This window comes from Lepus europaeus, chromosome 14 (genome assembly GCF_033115175.1).
Source record: "Lepus europaeus isolate LE1 chromosome 14, mLepTim1.pri, whole genome shotgun sequence".
Lineage (NCBI taxonomy): Eukaryota > Metazoa > Chordata > Mammalia > Lagomorpha > Leporidae > Lepus > Lepus europaeus.
Window position 1 is genome coordinate 68,246,526 of NC_084840.1, and position 15,581 is coordinate 68,262,106.

The 15,581-nt window shown below is 44.1% G+C and overlaps 1 protein-coding gene across 6 annotated transcripts in view; it reads right to left on the reverse strand.

Annotated features, from left to right (window-relative positions):
- OPTN (optineurin) overlaps positions 1-8,736 on the reverse strand; it is a 55,060-nt gene extending 46,324 nt beyond the window's left edge. For 2 of the 6 annotated variants that reach the window (XM_062210897.1, XM_062210892.1), the window contains exons 1-3: positions 8,598-8,734; positions 1,735-1,911; positions 893-1,095 (exon numbers count right to left, since the gene is read on the reverse strand). In XM_062210897.1, the coding sequence (XP_062066881.1) occupies positions 893-1,095; positions 1,735-1,900 (369 nt within the window). In that variant the 5' untranslated portion in view covers positions 1,901-1,911; positions 8,598-8,734. Of the gene's footprint in view, positions 1-892; positions 1,096-1,734; positions 1,912-3,968; positions 4,028-4,050; positions 4,095-8,597 lie in introns of those variants that run through there. The other 4 variants (XM_062210895.1, XM_062210898.1, XM_062210896.1 and 1 more) reach the window with 4 other exon arrangements.
- Between the last annotated feature and the right edge of the window lie 6,845 nt (positions 8,737-15,581).

The following is a 15,581-nucleotide window of genomic DNA, read 5'->3' on the forward strand; positions in this document are numbered from 1 at the left end:
TGAAGCACTTCCAATTCACATAGAAGTTAATTCAGCTTTCATCATCCCATGACCAGGAGTTGATGAGTTAAGATCACTGATAAGAACTTTCATGTTTTTCTAAATTACTTTTCATGCTGTAAATCATTCTATATCATCTCCCCTTTTCTATTATTTTCTTTCTTTGTTTTCTTTATTTATTCATCCAAGAATTTATACATCAAGAAAAATCACTGATAATCAGAATAAATGCTCCTTCTACCAACCCAGTGCTGTATGTTCAAGGGGTTAATGCCAGGATTGGGAGAAAGTGCACAGCAGATGTCCACCTATAATACCCAGTGAGTCTTGCAGTACTGGTAGGGATTTCAACCGAGTCTGGTTTGTTTTTTCACTATAATCTTTGAAATCTACTTTTAGGTATGAGCACATTTCCTAGGTTCTTTGGGTCAACAAAAATGTATGTCTCCTTCAATTACATCCTCTCATCGCATGACATTTGCCAAATATTTTTCAAACCGAAAGTGTTAAGTGAGTATTTTCCATTTTATTGCCCTTAGAGAAAAGATAGGGTCAAGAAGTAAAGATTATGAATAACAGACTTTCGAAATGAAATTTTATATCAAAGACTTCAACTAAAAATCAGATGTTTCTAGTCAGAGGTTCCACCTAAGCCACCTTAACATTCTTTTGACCAAAACCAATATGATTAAAGCTTTACAAAAATTTCTCCCTAATATAAATTATAGGTGATTCTCAAAACTTCAACCAGTCTTTTGAGCAAAAACACTTCTTTCCATGTGAAACACCATTCTAGCCTGAACTGTGAAAGATTTTGACATAGGGTTCTAGATAAATAAGATTCTACTGCAAATATTCAGAAAATAAAATCACAACCGAAAAGTCTGCTCACCTCAAATGGCTTTTCAAATTTCCATTTTAGTTTTCCAAGTTCTTCCTTCAATTTCTTATTTTCATGACTCAAGGCCATTATGCGCTCTTTGGATTCTTTGCTCTGTAGCTCAAAGAACTGGCGTTCTTCCTTCTGTTTCTCTGACCAGGCTGAAAGCTCCTCAAATCGTCCTTTCATGGCTTGATTATTTAGCTTCATGGCTTCTGTGTGGGGTTCAGGGGGAGGCAGTCACCGTTTAAGACAGTGGACTTAAGTTGGTGAGCTAAACCCCACAGCCCACTTCACCACGTAACTCTGAATGTAGAGATGCTGTGCTTGGCCTGGGCCCAAAGGCTAACAAGACAAGGACTGTAGTGAGGTGAGTGGTTTGACTTCTAGACTCGACTAGTGGGTCCAATGTCATTTCCAGTCCTTTGAAAGTTCCAAAAAGTAACATAGATATGGGTACTTACACTACAGATAACTACTTACAACTAGGGACTGAAGAAGGTCTTACTACTCTTAGATTTCAACACTGGCCTTGTCAAAATCCACAGCTTGAGATATCAGAATGCCTTCCCTTTAGAAGGTGTTATTTTGGACTAACGCTGTAATCATGGCAGCCTTTATTTTTCCTTTAAAATGAGCTGTCATTATGCTATTTCCTTGTGATGCACAGAATACTTTTTATTCTTACCTAATTTCAGAAATAACCAACAGAAGCTATGTTAGCCTTACCAGAGGCTAAGTGCTATGATCTTTCTCTCCCCAAGGGAAACAGCGAAGGGCGCTCACCTGCAAGCCTCATTACAAAGGCACTGCCTGTCATGAAGGCCCAGGACGAATGCAGAACACCTGCTCACCTTTCAGCTGATGGTTCTCAGTGAGGAGCTCTTTCATCTGCTGCAGCAGCTCCTCTGGCGTGAACGTGTCCAGGTTTGAGTGAGCCAGACTCGGGGGTCCATTTCCTGTGGTTTCATTGGGGCTTTCTTCCTTCTCGGTCAGGCAGCTGAGAGGTTGGTGGGACATGGCAGCAGTTCCTATGGAAAAGTCACAAACAGAAAATATAGCTGTTCCCTACTGCCAGGAGTCCCCAGGACTTCCTTTGCAAGTGCTAATGTTGGGTTCTCAGAGTTTCCTATTTGTTCTCCAATTACATTGTGAACATTTTCAATTCTTTCTTTTAAGCAAAAAAAAGTTTGCTCTAGTTTCAAGGAGATATATGTATATGTATGTACGTGTTGTATCAGTGTATAGAGTATATAAGGGCGTGAGTTATACATATACAGTGAGGATTTGAGAAATAGAGGAAGAAAGGAAAGATGATCACAAGATTTGTAGATTTGCGCAAAGTATCAAACTTTCCCATGCAAATCACTAAGTTCAAATCTTTTTATTTTGAGTGAATTGTATGGTACATGAATTATTTCTCAATGATGTTGTTAAACATCTCCCTATTTTATTTTTTGTATTTTTGGTTAACAGAAAAGGCAGAATTAACACTTTTTGAATGCTTACTATGTGTTGAATGACCACACCTGATATGTCGGGTAGCTATTTTGTAGGTGAGGATGCTGAGTGCATCGAGGTATATAGCTCATCCAAGGTCACTAAGTGGTACCACCAGGTGTCAAAGATGACTGTAATTCAACAAAGGTACCATCAGATATTTAGCCTTCAGTTTGCACTTTCAATGCACACTAAAAAGATGAAGACATCTTGGTATGTTATTGCATATTCTGAAAATTATTTTATACATACCACCTTATTTTGAAGGGGGATCAATGTGGACATATAAAACACATGAGGGAGTCCCAACTCCCCATTAGAATTACCTACCACCTGGGCAAACACTGACATCTTTCCAATGACTGGCTACATGCTATCAGCAAAAATTTGCATCCTCACACTTCATGAAAATGATGTCTCTCCATCAAGAACTGATGTGCACAGGTTAGAATACAATACAAAGCAAAGGCAACTCCTCCCCCGACCCTGTGTACATCCCCTCTCCCACTCTGTAAAAGTGAAATTTGGCTACAGTTCATAGACATGCCTGCAAAAAGATAATATTGTTACTTCCAAGATACTTAACGCTTCCAAGACCATTTTTCCAACAAGTAAGCAGTTATGCAGCTATGCAAGTGTGATAATGCAGAAAGCCACAGGCACCACTACAGGCCCTGGGTTCAGAAGGGAAACTGGATATGAGCATTCTGTTTCTTTTTTTTTTAAGATTTATTTACTTATTTGAAAGGCAGAGTTGGAGAGTTACAAAGGCAGAGAGAGAGACAGACAGAGAGACAGTCAGTCTTCCCTCTGTTGGTTCACTACACAAATGTCTGCAATGGCTGGAAATGGGCTGGTCCAAAGCCAGGAGCTTCTTTTGGGTCTCCCACATGGGTGCATGGACCAAGAGCTTGGGCCATCTTCTACTGCTTTCACAGGTCATAGCAGAGAGCTGGATTGGAGGTGGAGCATCTGGGACTTGAACCAGTGCCCATATGGGAAGCTGGCACTATAGGCAGCAGCTTTACCGGCTACACCACAGCACCGGCCCCAGCATTCTGCTTCTAATAGAGGAAGAGTACTGCTCTCAGTTAGACCCATCAGCTCTCATGATTATGGAACCTGCATGACCTGTTTCAGTTGCAGAGTTCACTACATATGAAATCAGTTGGCCGGCGCCGCGGCTCACTAGGCTAATCCTCCACCTGCGGCGCTGGCACACCAGGTTCTAGTCCCGGTTGGGGTGCCGGATTCTGTCCCGGTTGCTCCTCTTCCAGTCCAGCTCTCTGCTGTGGCCCGGGAAGGCAGTGGAGGATGGCTCAGGTCCTTGGGCCCTGCACCTGCATAGGAGACCAGGAGAAGCGCCTGGCTCCTGGCTTCGGATCAGCATGATGCGCCGGCCGCAGCGGCCATTGGGGGTGAATCAATGGCAAAGGAAGACCTTTCTTCTGTCTCTCTCTCTCACTGTCCACTCTGCCTGTCAAAAAAAGAAAAAAAGAAATCAGTCATGGAAGAAAAAGGCAAGAGAATTGCCTGCTCTGATTTCTAACTGGATCATTACGTCTACATGTACACCTGGTATCCATACATCAAAAGGATACCAAACACAAGGAATGCAGTGTTGCTCTCCTGGTGCTCTGCAACTCGTAGGTAATCAGAGACAGTGCTACCATCGCCAGGGATGTCAGGTGACTGAGTGCTGCATGACTTCCACCTAAAGCAGTCAGAACAAAGAAGTGCAGTCTCAAGAAGTTACGTAATGTGGACGGCAACTGGATGAAGTAAAAAACGCTGATAAAGCACATGACTCAATTTCAAACCTTTGCTAGGTTTTACACATCTGGCTTTAGAAAGGTGTAATACTGCAGTATACAATTGCTTAGCATTAGATGACTCAGATAGATTGTTTTCTTTATCTCCCCTGAAAAGAAACCTCCGTTTGGATAAACTGCATTTTATTTTCCATAAAGTCATTTTTGCACAGAATGATCTTGGTGTTACTGAGACATAAAAACAGGGTTGTTTTTTTTTGTTTTTTTGACAGGCAGAGTGGACAGTGAGAGAGAGAGACAGAGAGAAAGGTCTTTCTTTTTGCCATTGGTTCACCCTCCAATGGCCGATGCGGCCAGCGCATCATGCTGATCCGAAGCCAGGAGCCAGGCGCTTCTCCCGGTCTCCCATGCGGGTGCAGGGCCCAAGGACTTGGGCCATCCTCCACTGCCTTCCCGGGCCATAGCAGAGAGCTGGCCTGGAAGAGGGGCAACCAGGATAGAATCCGGTGCCCCAACCGGGACTAGTATCCGGTGTGCCGGCGCCGCAAGGCGGAAGATTAGCCTGTTAAGCCACGGCGCCAGCAAAAAACAGGGTTTTTACCAAATCATGGCGTTCCTACCTATTTTGTAGAGCAGTACTAAAATACTAGGCAATAGATCTAAGGATAAAAATCTTCCTAAATCTCTCATTTACTCATTAACATTAAATTTCCTCAGGTATTCAGTTACTATAGTATACTTTGCATAGGCTGTGGAAGCATCCAGCAGGTTTTTTTAAAAAAAACTATCTACACAGGTATCTGGAAATGTGTTGGTTCATCTCATTATATGAACACATTTCTCCTTAATGGTTTCCCCAGAGGAAGGGGGAAGGAAGAGAAGGGATGAGAAAGGGAGAGAAACAGAGGGGAAGAGGGGGAAAGGAAGGGAAGGAAAAGAAAGATGTTGCTTTGAAAATTGTTCAGAATTTTTTCTATTTGGACTTCCTTTATTCCTCTACCAAGTCTACAGATACAACCATAATACCATTAAAATGGTTCTAGTTGTTTTAACAGTACTTCTCATTTTTCCCGGTCGCCCCCATTTTATAAGGACACAACAGAAAAAGCATGGTTTGCTCTAGGGGAGACAGTAGAAAAGTCACTCATACACTAGCCAGATGTTTGGCCTTGGGAAGTCACCTGATCTCTTGTGATTATTTTAACTAATTATTTATTTACTTTTAAATGTTAATTTCAAAGTGGGGGAGAGAGAGAGACAGAGAGAGAGGAGAGAGAGACAGAGAGAGAGGAGAGAGAAAATCTCCCTTGTGCTTGTTCACTCTCCAAAAGCCTGCAAGAAGTCTAGGCTAGGCTGGGTTGAAGCCAGGAAGGGTCCAAGAACTGCCTCCCATGTGAGTGCACAGGGACCCATGTACTTCAGCCATCACCCACTGCCTCACAGTGTTTGCATTAGTAAGAAGCTGGACCAGAAGAGGAGCCAGGACGCTAACTCTGGCTCTCTGATGTGGGACACCGGCATCTCAAACAGTGTCAACTGCTATGCTAACCACACCTACTCTGGAAATCATCTATCCACTCATCTGGCAAATGGTGATCATTCACAACCCTGTAAAAAGTATCCTTCAGCTTCTAAGATCACCTCTGAGCACCCAAGAACACTCTGCACTTTTACCTCCTGACCCTTCCCATAATTACTGTCATCTTCTATGTCAGTCTACGTCATCTCCATTTTGTTCACTCTAGAGATTGGCACACAGCAGACCTTAGGAGTTTGTTAAAATAAAACCAAAATGGCCGGCGCTGTGGCTCACTTGGTTGATCTTCCGCCTGTGGCACTGGAATCCCATATGTGCGCCAGGTTCTAGTCCTGGTTGCTCCTCTTCCAGTCTAGCTCTCTGTCGTGGCCCGGGAGGGCAGTGGAGGATGGCCCAAGTGCTTAGGCACCTGCACCCGCCTGGGAGACCAGGAAGAAGCACCTAGCTCCTGGCTTCGGATCGGCGCACCGCCGGCCATAGCGGCCATTTGGGGAGTGAATCAACGGAAGGAAGACCTTTTTCTCTGTTTCACTGTCTATAACTCTACCTGTCAAAATTAAATAAATAAATAAATAAATAAAACCAAAATAGAGTATGGTCAGGTTTTTTTTTTTCTTATTTTATAAATTTTTTTTTTTTTGACAGGCAGAGTGGATAGTGAGAGAGACAGAGAGAAAGGTCTTCCTTTTTGCCGTTGGTGGTGAGGTATTTTTAAAGTTAAACATATATAAAATGATTTCTGCTGTGTGACAAATGCATTATGCTAGTATTGTTGAAGTTTTCTGCAATTCTTTGGCATTCAGTTCCAGATTCCTGAAATCAGCTTCTAAGATTTCTTTTAAAAATTAAAACTTTTTTATATTACTATGAAGGCATCTGGATATTATTTCCTAACACATATTCTAATACTCAATCCTCACACATATCACAGTGGAAAATGAAAACTTTAAAAATAAACTTTATAACTTATTTTTATTATTTTTTTTTAAATAAGTTCAATGGTAGGTGTCTGGCACAATGGTTAAGATGCTGCTTAGGCGGTTAAGTCACTGCTTGGGACATGAGCAGCCAGTATCCCAGTGCCTGGTTCAAATCCCAGCAACTCTGTTTCCAATGCAGCTGCCTGTTAATGTGTACCTTGGGAGGCAGCAGATGGTGGCTCAAGTGTTTAGGTCCCTGCCACTTACATGGCAGACCTGGATGGAGCTCTTGATGTAGCCCCAGCTGTTGTAGGCATTTGGGGGAGTAAACCAGCAGAAGAAAAATCTCGCTCTTCCTCTCTCTCTCTCTGCATTTCAAATAAAATGAAACAAAGCAAAATGAGTGGCTGGGTTTGAGTTCCAGCTTCACTTCAGATTCTAGCTTCCTGCTAATGTGCACCCTGGAAGATAGCAGGTGATGGCCCAAGAACTTGGGTCCCTGCCACTCAAGTGGGAGACCTGGATTCAGGTCTGGTTCAGCCCCAGGTGTTACAAGCATTTGGGTAGTGAACCAGTAGATGGAAGTTCATTGTCTCTCTGCCTTTCCACAAAATAAAAAAAATAAGTAAATAATTTTAAAATCAAGAGTTTAATTTTGACTCTTTGCTTTAGATTTTGGTTTATTCCATAAAATTCTAAAGAACTTATCAAATATGCCAAGTATAGAACACTTAGGGAAAGCAGGGTTTGGGGAGAAGAAGGTGCATTTTGTGGGGAAGTATCTGTCAGCACCTAGGAGGGGTTCAGTGGGAAATACACCGACCAGTCCAAGAAGAGCATCTGTATTTTGGAGGAATGGGGGAAGGTTAACTATATTCCATAGGATAATATGCAAACTAAAAAGCTGTTTTTCCATAGCATAATATGCAAACTAAAAAGCTCTTACTTTCATAGTGTACACAATACATAACTTCTAAAACTGGCCCAGTAGAAAAACAGATCAAAAGTCACCCTGCAGACTCCAACCAATCACTGTCCTCGCTTCACGGGCCACAGCTCACATCCTGTCCATTCCAGGGCAGTCCCTGGCCTTTAGTCCCTGCTCCGGAACCTCCCCAGCCCCACATCAACCGGGTTTGTCCTGCGCGGCCGCTGGGGCTCCCTACCTCTGGTCTCCCTAGGTCAGAAGAGCAAGGTGGCTTCTGGTTAGCAGCACCACCTTGCTAATCCGTTGGGAAGGCCAGCAGTGCCTGTACACTGCCTCACTTTGTGAAGACTCTAGTTTTCCATCTCATCCTTTAAGGCTTCCAGGACTGCAGTTCCCGGTGGTGGAGGCCAGGCCACAACCTAGGTTTCGTTTTCCTTGGGGCAGTGCTTACGGCTTAGGCATTCCCGACGGGCGGTAGGACAATATTGACATTCAGTCGCACACACCCGCGCACGCTCTCCCAGCCACATTGGGCTTGCAATTCTGCAAGCCCCGCGCGTTTTTTTTTTTTTTTGGGGGGGGGGGGGATCAGTGCTCTTCACCCTGATCCTCACCCCAGGGCAGTGTTTCCTCGTCCTCCAAAGGTGGTCTTTTCACCACTTCCTCCTTATGCTAAAGAACTGGCTGCACAGTCATCCCCAACCTGTGAGACGACCTCGCCCTCAAACCACCTCGGGGACCTGCAGGGGAAGTCACTAGCGGCCAGTCGGGTCCCTATCTTTACCAGGCTGGGGGAGGGGGACAAGGGCTCTTGGGGGGTGGCCACCCGCGCTGCCCTGTCACACCAGGCCAGGCTCTGCCAGGGCCTGGCGACCCTCCCGGGGCAGCCATCCCACCAGACGAGGGACGCCCCACGCCGGACCACCCTCACCCCGACAGGCTCGGAGTCGCAGGGAAAAGGGGCGGCGGAAACCGCCTCCCGGGCGGAGAGGCGCCTGCCGGAGAAGGAGCCACCTTCTCCTGTCCAGTCCCTGCCACCCCGCCCCCGGTTCCGGCTCACCGGCCACCGGCGCTCGGCCTCCCTCGGGGTCACAGCTTCGTCGGCATTGTGCCACTGGGGCAGAGCTCCGGATCCGGATGCTGACGCCGCCCAGGGGGCCGGCGCCGGGGTGACGGCAGGGGCCGCAGGGCTCCGGCAGCCTCGGTGGGGCTGACGCGCGGCCTCGCGACCCGCCCCGCGCGCTCAGCTGACCGCAGCACCGGCCGCCGGTCTCCGCCGGGGATTTTCCCCGGCCACGCCCCCTCCCGACGCCCCGCCCCCGCCCCGCCCCTCCCCCTCTGCGTGCGTCCCAGCGTCCCCTCCCCGCGCATCGCGCTGGGCCAGGGCCGCACCCGAGCGCATCGGAAGTGACTGAGCCGTCTGCCACAGGGCGTTAATTAAAGCAGGTTTAAAATTAAGCGAGAAGGCAGAGTCGGTCTTCCCCGTATTGTGCCTGCGGGAATTTATAAGGCCGGAGCCGCAAGGGGTCGCTGTGCGCTAAGGAAAGAGGAAGGAGGGTCCCAGATACCCTGAGACAGATGCATTTATCTGTGCTTTTTATTTATTTATTTATTTTTTCTTATTTTTTAAAGCTTTACATCCAGATATGGTTAAGCATACTTCGCTTCCCATCCGATTTTCCCCTTAAAAATAGGGCTTTCTTTGAAAACAAACGTAGGCTCTTATTCTCCTGTACCTGTTAACACCTGGATGTTGCAGGTGCCCCAGGCAAGTGGGATTAATGGATGGATTGACCTGGATTATTTCTGGGAAGCCGTCTTTGCTGAGGTGGAGAGGACTGGTAATGATACACCGGAGGCGGAGAAGTGCTTCCGGATTGGTCAGTAGCATTGAAAGGGAGAAAACAGGACGAGGGAGAATGGTTTGTGCGGCAAGCACAGTGGGAAGGCATCTTAAGTAAGGACACAGCGTCTGAGCGGGAGCACCAGGTCTGGCTCAAGCCGGCTCTCCGAGCCCTAGGGCTCTGGCGACATCTCAGGTGGACTGGGAGAGGGTCTGAGAGGTTTGTGCCCAAGACCAGGAAGGCTGTCATCCTGGGGAAAAACTGGATTTACCCGTGAGAAGGGGTTGACGCTGCTCTATTCAGTGAGTAAGCAGAGCCAAATTCGAAACAGGAAGATGCAGCTACACCCTTTGCTGGTATACCCTAAGGATGTAGATTCACTGTCCAGACACCTTGGTGCCTGGCCCCCAACACCACGCGCGAGGTTAACCCCAAAAGTTGGGCAGGGAGGGTCTAAGATTGTAGAGGGAAACAAAACAAACAACAAACTTAGTTTTTCTCTATACTCTAACCAAACAATCAACCCAGAAGACTTCTCTGGTTACCAAGAGGTGTGTGAGGGTTTCTCCCTAGCAACAACCAATCCGTGTTGAAGCAGACACCAGCTGGATGCCACCCAATTCGGTTCAGTTCTGGTTATGTGGACCTGAAGATAGGTCACGCCCCACAGGTTAAGGGCTTAGTTCCATGACTGACCCCCGCTTGCCAACCACAAGCCTCCACTTGTTTTACCTGTGCTCATCACCATCTGTGAATCGAGGTTCCCACAATCCATCCCTTGCATTTGATAAATTGACTAGAAAGCTCACAGAATGCAAAGAAACTCTTACATTTATCAGTTTATTACAAAGGATATCTTAATTTTTAATTTTTACTGTACATATTATAGTGTATGGCGTGATGATTAGATACATACATACAATGTATAATGATCAAATCAGTTAGCATTTTATCTCCTTAAACTTTTTTTTTTGAAATTTCGATTGAAACATTATATAATTGTTCATATTTATGGGGTACAGTGTGATAGTTCAGTAAATGTACATTATGTATATGGAACAAATGAGGATAATAAACATTTCCATCTCATTTTTTTTCCATCACCTTATAAGATTTGGAGCCTTTGAGCCTCTATGTTCTATTCATTCATAAAATATGTTCTAGGTTGTTGTGAACTATAGTCACACCACTGTGCTATAGAACACTAGAACTTATTCCTTCTGTCTAATTGTGTTGTAGTAACTCTATTCCAACTGCCCTCCCTCCCTTTTCCTCTCTACCTTTCCCAGCCTCTAGTAATCAAAAATCTATGTTCAGGTAGACTTGTTTAGCCTGCTCCTACATGACAGAAGATGTGATATTTGTTTTCCTGCATCTGACTTATTTCACTTTACTTGCTGTCCTCCAGTTACATCCATTTTGTTGCAAATAATAGGCTATCGTTTTTAATTAAAATTATTTATTATGCTCACACACACAGACACACGAGCAGGGTCCCACCTGCCAGTTCACTCCCAAATGCTCACCACCACCAAGGCTGGGCTGGGGCTGAAGCCAGGAGATGAGGACTAATTCCAGGTCTGTCACATGGGTGGCAGGAGCCCAGTCACTTGAGCCTACACTGCTACTTCCCAGAGCCTGCATCAATAGGGAGCTGGAATCAGGAGCTGGAGCTGCGAATCAAACTCTAGTGCTTGGATGTGGGATGTGGGTCTCTTAAGCTGTTCTTTTCTGTTGCTGAGTATTAGTCAAACATGTATACTTACCACATTTTTTGATCCATTCATCTGTTGTGAGGCAGATAGGTTGATTCCGTGTGACTAGTGCAGCAGTAAACATGGAGTGTAGATATCTATGTGCTATGCTGATTTCATTTCTTTGAATATGTACTCTGAAGTAGGATAGCTGGGCTACATGTATGTAGGTCTACTTTTGCTTTTTTGGGAAAGCTCCATACTGTTCTCCATAATGGCTGTCATAATTTACATTCCCACCAGCAGTGCATCAGAATTCCCATTTCTCCACATTCTTGCCAGCATTTGTTATTTGTAAGTGATTTATTTATTTGAAAGAGAGAGAGAGAGAGTCTTCATTTGCTGATCTACTTCCCAGATGTCCACAACAAGGACTAAGCCTTGCTAAAGGCAGGAACCAGAAACTCCATATGGGTCTCCCACATGGATGGCAGGGACTCAAATACTTGGGCCATCATCTGCTGCCTCCCAGGCATGTTGCAGGGAGCTGGATTGGAAACAGAGTAGCTGGGACTTGGGACTTGAACCAGCAATCCATTATGGGATGTAGGCATCCCAAGCAGCAGCTTAACCCACTGTACCACAATGCCTGCCCCTTTCATTATTATTATCATTATTATTTTTGCTAATAGCCTAACTGGGGGGGTAAATATTTTGTTGTGGTTTTGATTTTCATTTTCTAATAAACTAATAAATTTGTTGGTCATTTGAATTCTATTCATATCACTCCTCCATTTTATAATTGATAATGTGATTTTTTTTTTTTTTAGTTCCTTATATGAGTATATTCTGAATGTCAAAGCTTTGTCAGGGGGCCGGCTCCTGTGGCATAGTAGGTTAAGCCACTGTCAGCAGTGCCGGCATTCCATATGGGCCCCCATTTGTGTCCCAGTTGCTCCATTTCTGATCCAGCTCTCTGCTGTGGCCTGGGAAAGCAGTGGAAGATGGCCCAAGTCCTTGGGCCCCTGCACCCACATGGGAGACCCAGAAGAAACTTCTGGCTCCTAGCTCCTGGCTTCGGGATCGGCACAGTTCCGGCCATTGCAGCCAATTGGAGAGTGAACCAGTGGATGGAAGACCTCTCTCTCTCTCTCTCTTTCTCTCTCTCTCTCTCCCTCTGACTTTCCTCTCTCTGTGTAACTCTGACTTTCCAAAATAAACAAATCTTTAAAAAAAAGACAGAGAGACAGAGAGAGAGTGAGAATCTTCCATCCACTGGTTCACTCCCTAAATGGTTGTGACAGAGTCAGAGCTGGGCCAGGCTGAAGCCAGGATTCAGGAACTCCATCCAGCTCTCCCACATGGGTTCCAAGCACTTGAGCCATCTTCCACTGCTTTCCTGGGCCATTAACAGGGATCTGGAACAGAAGTGGAGCAGCCAAGACATGAACTGGCGCACACATGATAGGCTGACATTGCAGGTGGTGACTTTACCTGTTATGCCACAATGCCAGCCCTATTGTTTGAACTTTTTATCAGGTATTATATTGGTATCCTTTTCTTTTGGAATATGTTTCTAGGATTTGTTGTGTTCCTTTGGAGGCATATTGTGACCTTGCTTTATCATACTGCTTGTGTCCTGACATCTGTGCATCAGGTGGGCCAGCTGTCTTTATGGCTTTTAAATGGTAACTGTGGGAAAGCATTTTTCCTGAAGCTTGACCTAGAGTGCCAGTTTGTTACACTGCTTTGGCTTTAGTTCCAATCAGACACGGTAGTCTAGTCTTGGCTTTACTTACATTTGGAAAGTGTGGTAATAGATAGTAATCATGGCAGGGGACTGGAGTTCCAGTGGGGTCTCATAGTCCTGGCGTTGGCCTGCAACACTGAGGGTGCTGGCAGGATTTTGGAAACACTGGCCAGTCCTGGCGGGAGTCCATGGATCATAGTGGTAGTGAATGCTGCCCCCAGGTGGCAGGAAGAAGGAAGTGGGAGATGAGATTGGGTCCTATGTCTGTGGGGGCAAGTGTCCCTACTTCAAGTGACCTGGGGACAAAGCTGTTTGCTATTCTAAACCACCTGCCCCCTGTGGAGCAGAGCACTGCATGGGTTTGGCTGCTGGGGTCTCCGTTGCACTGCCAGGGCTAACTGGGCTCATGAGTCTGTGCTCCTTTTTGCTAGTATGGTAGAACATCACTAGAGCTCCTGTGAGCTCAGGCAGTATGAATTCTGACACAGGCTTCTTCCTCAAGATGGTGCCACATGGACATCGCCTGTTTTCTGGGGGTTGAGGGGAAGATAATGTGGGTTTCTTTTCTGATGCAAAGTACCTTATTTCCAAGTAGATCTTTTCACCGAGCTCCAAGCCTCTCATGACTGCGTCTCCTTTGGTAACCAGGACTGCCAGTGTCGCACACCTGTGGAGATGAAGTCTCCTGGTGTCCCCCCCCCCCCCCCCCCCCCCGCTTGCCCTTTCCTCTGTAGTATGTCTTGTAATCTGGTATTGTTATGCCTCTGGCTTTGTTTTTATTGTATAGGATTGCTTTAGCCATTCGTGTTCTCCTATTCCTCCATATGAATTTTAGCATCATTTTTTTCTAGATCTGAGAAGAATGTATTTGGTATTTGATTGGCATTACATTGAATCTGTAAATTGCTTTTGGAAGAATGGACATTTGATGATATTGATTCTTCCAATCCATGAACATGGAAGACTTCCAATTTTTTGTATCTTCTATTTCTTTCTTTAATGTTTTGTAATTATTATTGTAGAGATCTTTGATATAATTGGTTAAGTTTATTCCAAGGTATTTGATTTTTTTTTGTAGCTATTGTGAATGGGATTTATCTTAGAAGTTCTTTCTCAGCCGTGGCATTGTGTATACAAAGGCTGTTGATTTTTTTGTGTTGATTTTATATCCTGCTACTTTACCAAACTCTTCTGAGTTCCAATATTCTTTTAGTTGAGTTCTTTGGATCCCCTATAAAAAATCATGTCATCTGCAAGTAGGGATAGTTTGACTTCCTCCTTCCCAATTTGTATCCCTTTGACTTCTTTTTATTGCCTAATGCCTCTGGCTAAAACTCCCAGTACTATATTGAATAATAATGGTGACTTTGTGCATTGCTTTCATCTCAGTGGGAATGCTTCCAATGTTTTCCCATTCAATAGTATGCTGGCCATGGGTTTGTCATAAATTACCTTGATTGTGGTGAGGAATGTTCCTTCTATACATAATTTGCTTAGAGTTTTTTTATTATGAAAGGGTGTTGTATTTCATCAAATGCCTTCTCTGCATCCATTGAGATAATCATATGGTTTTTGTTCAGCAGTTTGTTAATGTGATGTATCCCTTTGCTTGATTTGCGAATGTTGAACCATCCCTGGATCCCAGGGATAAATCCCACTTGGTCTAGATGAATGATCTTTCTGATGTGTTTTTGGATTCAATTGACTAGTATTTTATTGAGGATTTTTGTGTCTATGCTCATCAGGGAAATTGGTCTTTATTGCTCGTTGTTGTATCTGTTTCAGGTTTAGGAATTAAGGTGACACTGGCTTCATAGAAAGGGTTTAGGAGTATTTCCTCCCTTTCAATTGTTTTGAATAGCTTGAGAAGAATTGGAGTTAGTTGTTCTTTAAATGTCTGGTAGAATTCAGCAGTGAAGCCATCTGGTCCTGGGCTTTTCTTTGTTGGAAGAGTCTTTACAACTGTTTGAATTTCCATTTTGGTTATTGGTCTGTTTAGGTTATCTGTGTTTTCATGGTTCAATTTAGGTAGGTTGTATGTGTCTAGGAATCTATCCATTTCTTCTAGGTTTTCTGATTTATTGATTTATTGGCATACAGCTCTTTGTAGTAATTTCTGATGACTCTTTATTTCTGTGGTATCTATTGTTGTATTACCTTTTTAATCTCTAATTTTATTGATTTGAGTATTCTGCCTCTTTTTTTGGTTAGTTGGGCCAATGGTATGTCAATTTTTAAAAATTTTTTTCAAAAAACTCTTCATTTTGCTGATATTTTGTAATTCTTTTGGTTTCAATTTTGTTTATTTATTCTTCAATTTGAAACATTTCTTTTCTCATACTAATTTTGGATTTGGTTTGCTGTTGTTTTCTAGGTCCTTGAGTTGCACTGATAACTCATTTATTTGGTGCCTTTCCAATTTCTTGATGTAGTAACCTATTGCTGTAAACTTTCCTCTTAACACTGTAATGATTAAGGTACCAATTCAACAGGAAGATGTGACTATAATAAAATTATGCACCCAATTACAGGGCACCTGGCTTTAAAAGAAATGTTAATGGATCTAAAGGGAGATGTAAATTCCAATACAATAGTAATGTGGGACTTCAATATCCTACTTTCAACAAGGGACAGATCAGCCAGACAGAAAATCAGCAAGGAAACAACAAAGTTAATCAATTCAATAAGTTTTCTAATTTCTTTTTTTCTTTCTTTCTTTTTTTTTTTTTTTGGTCTAACTGTAAATAGTGCCCTAT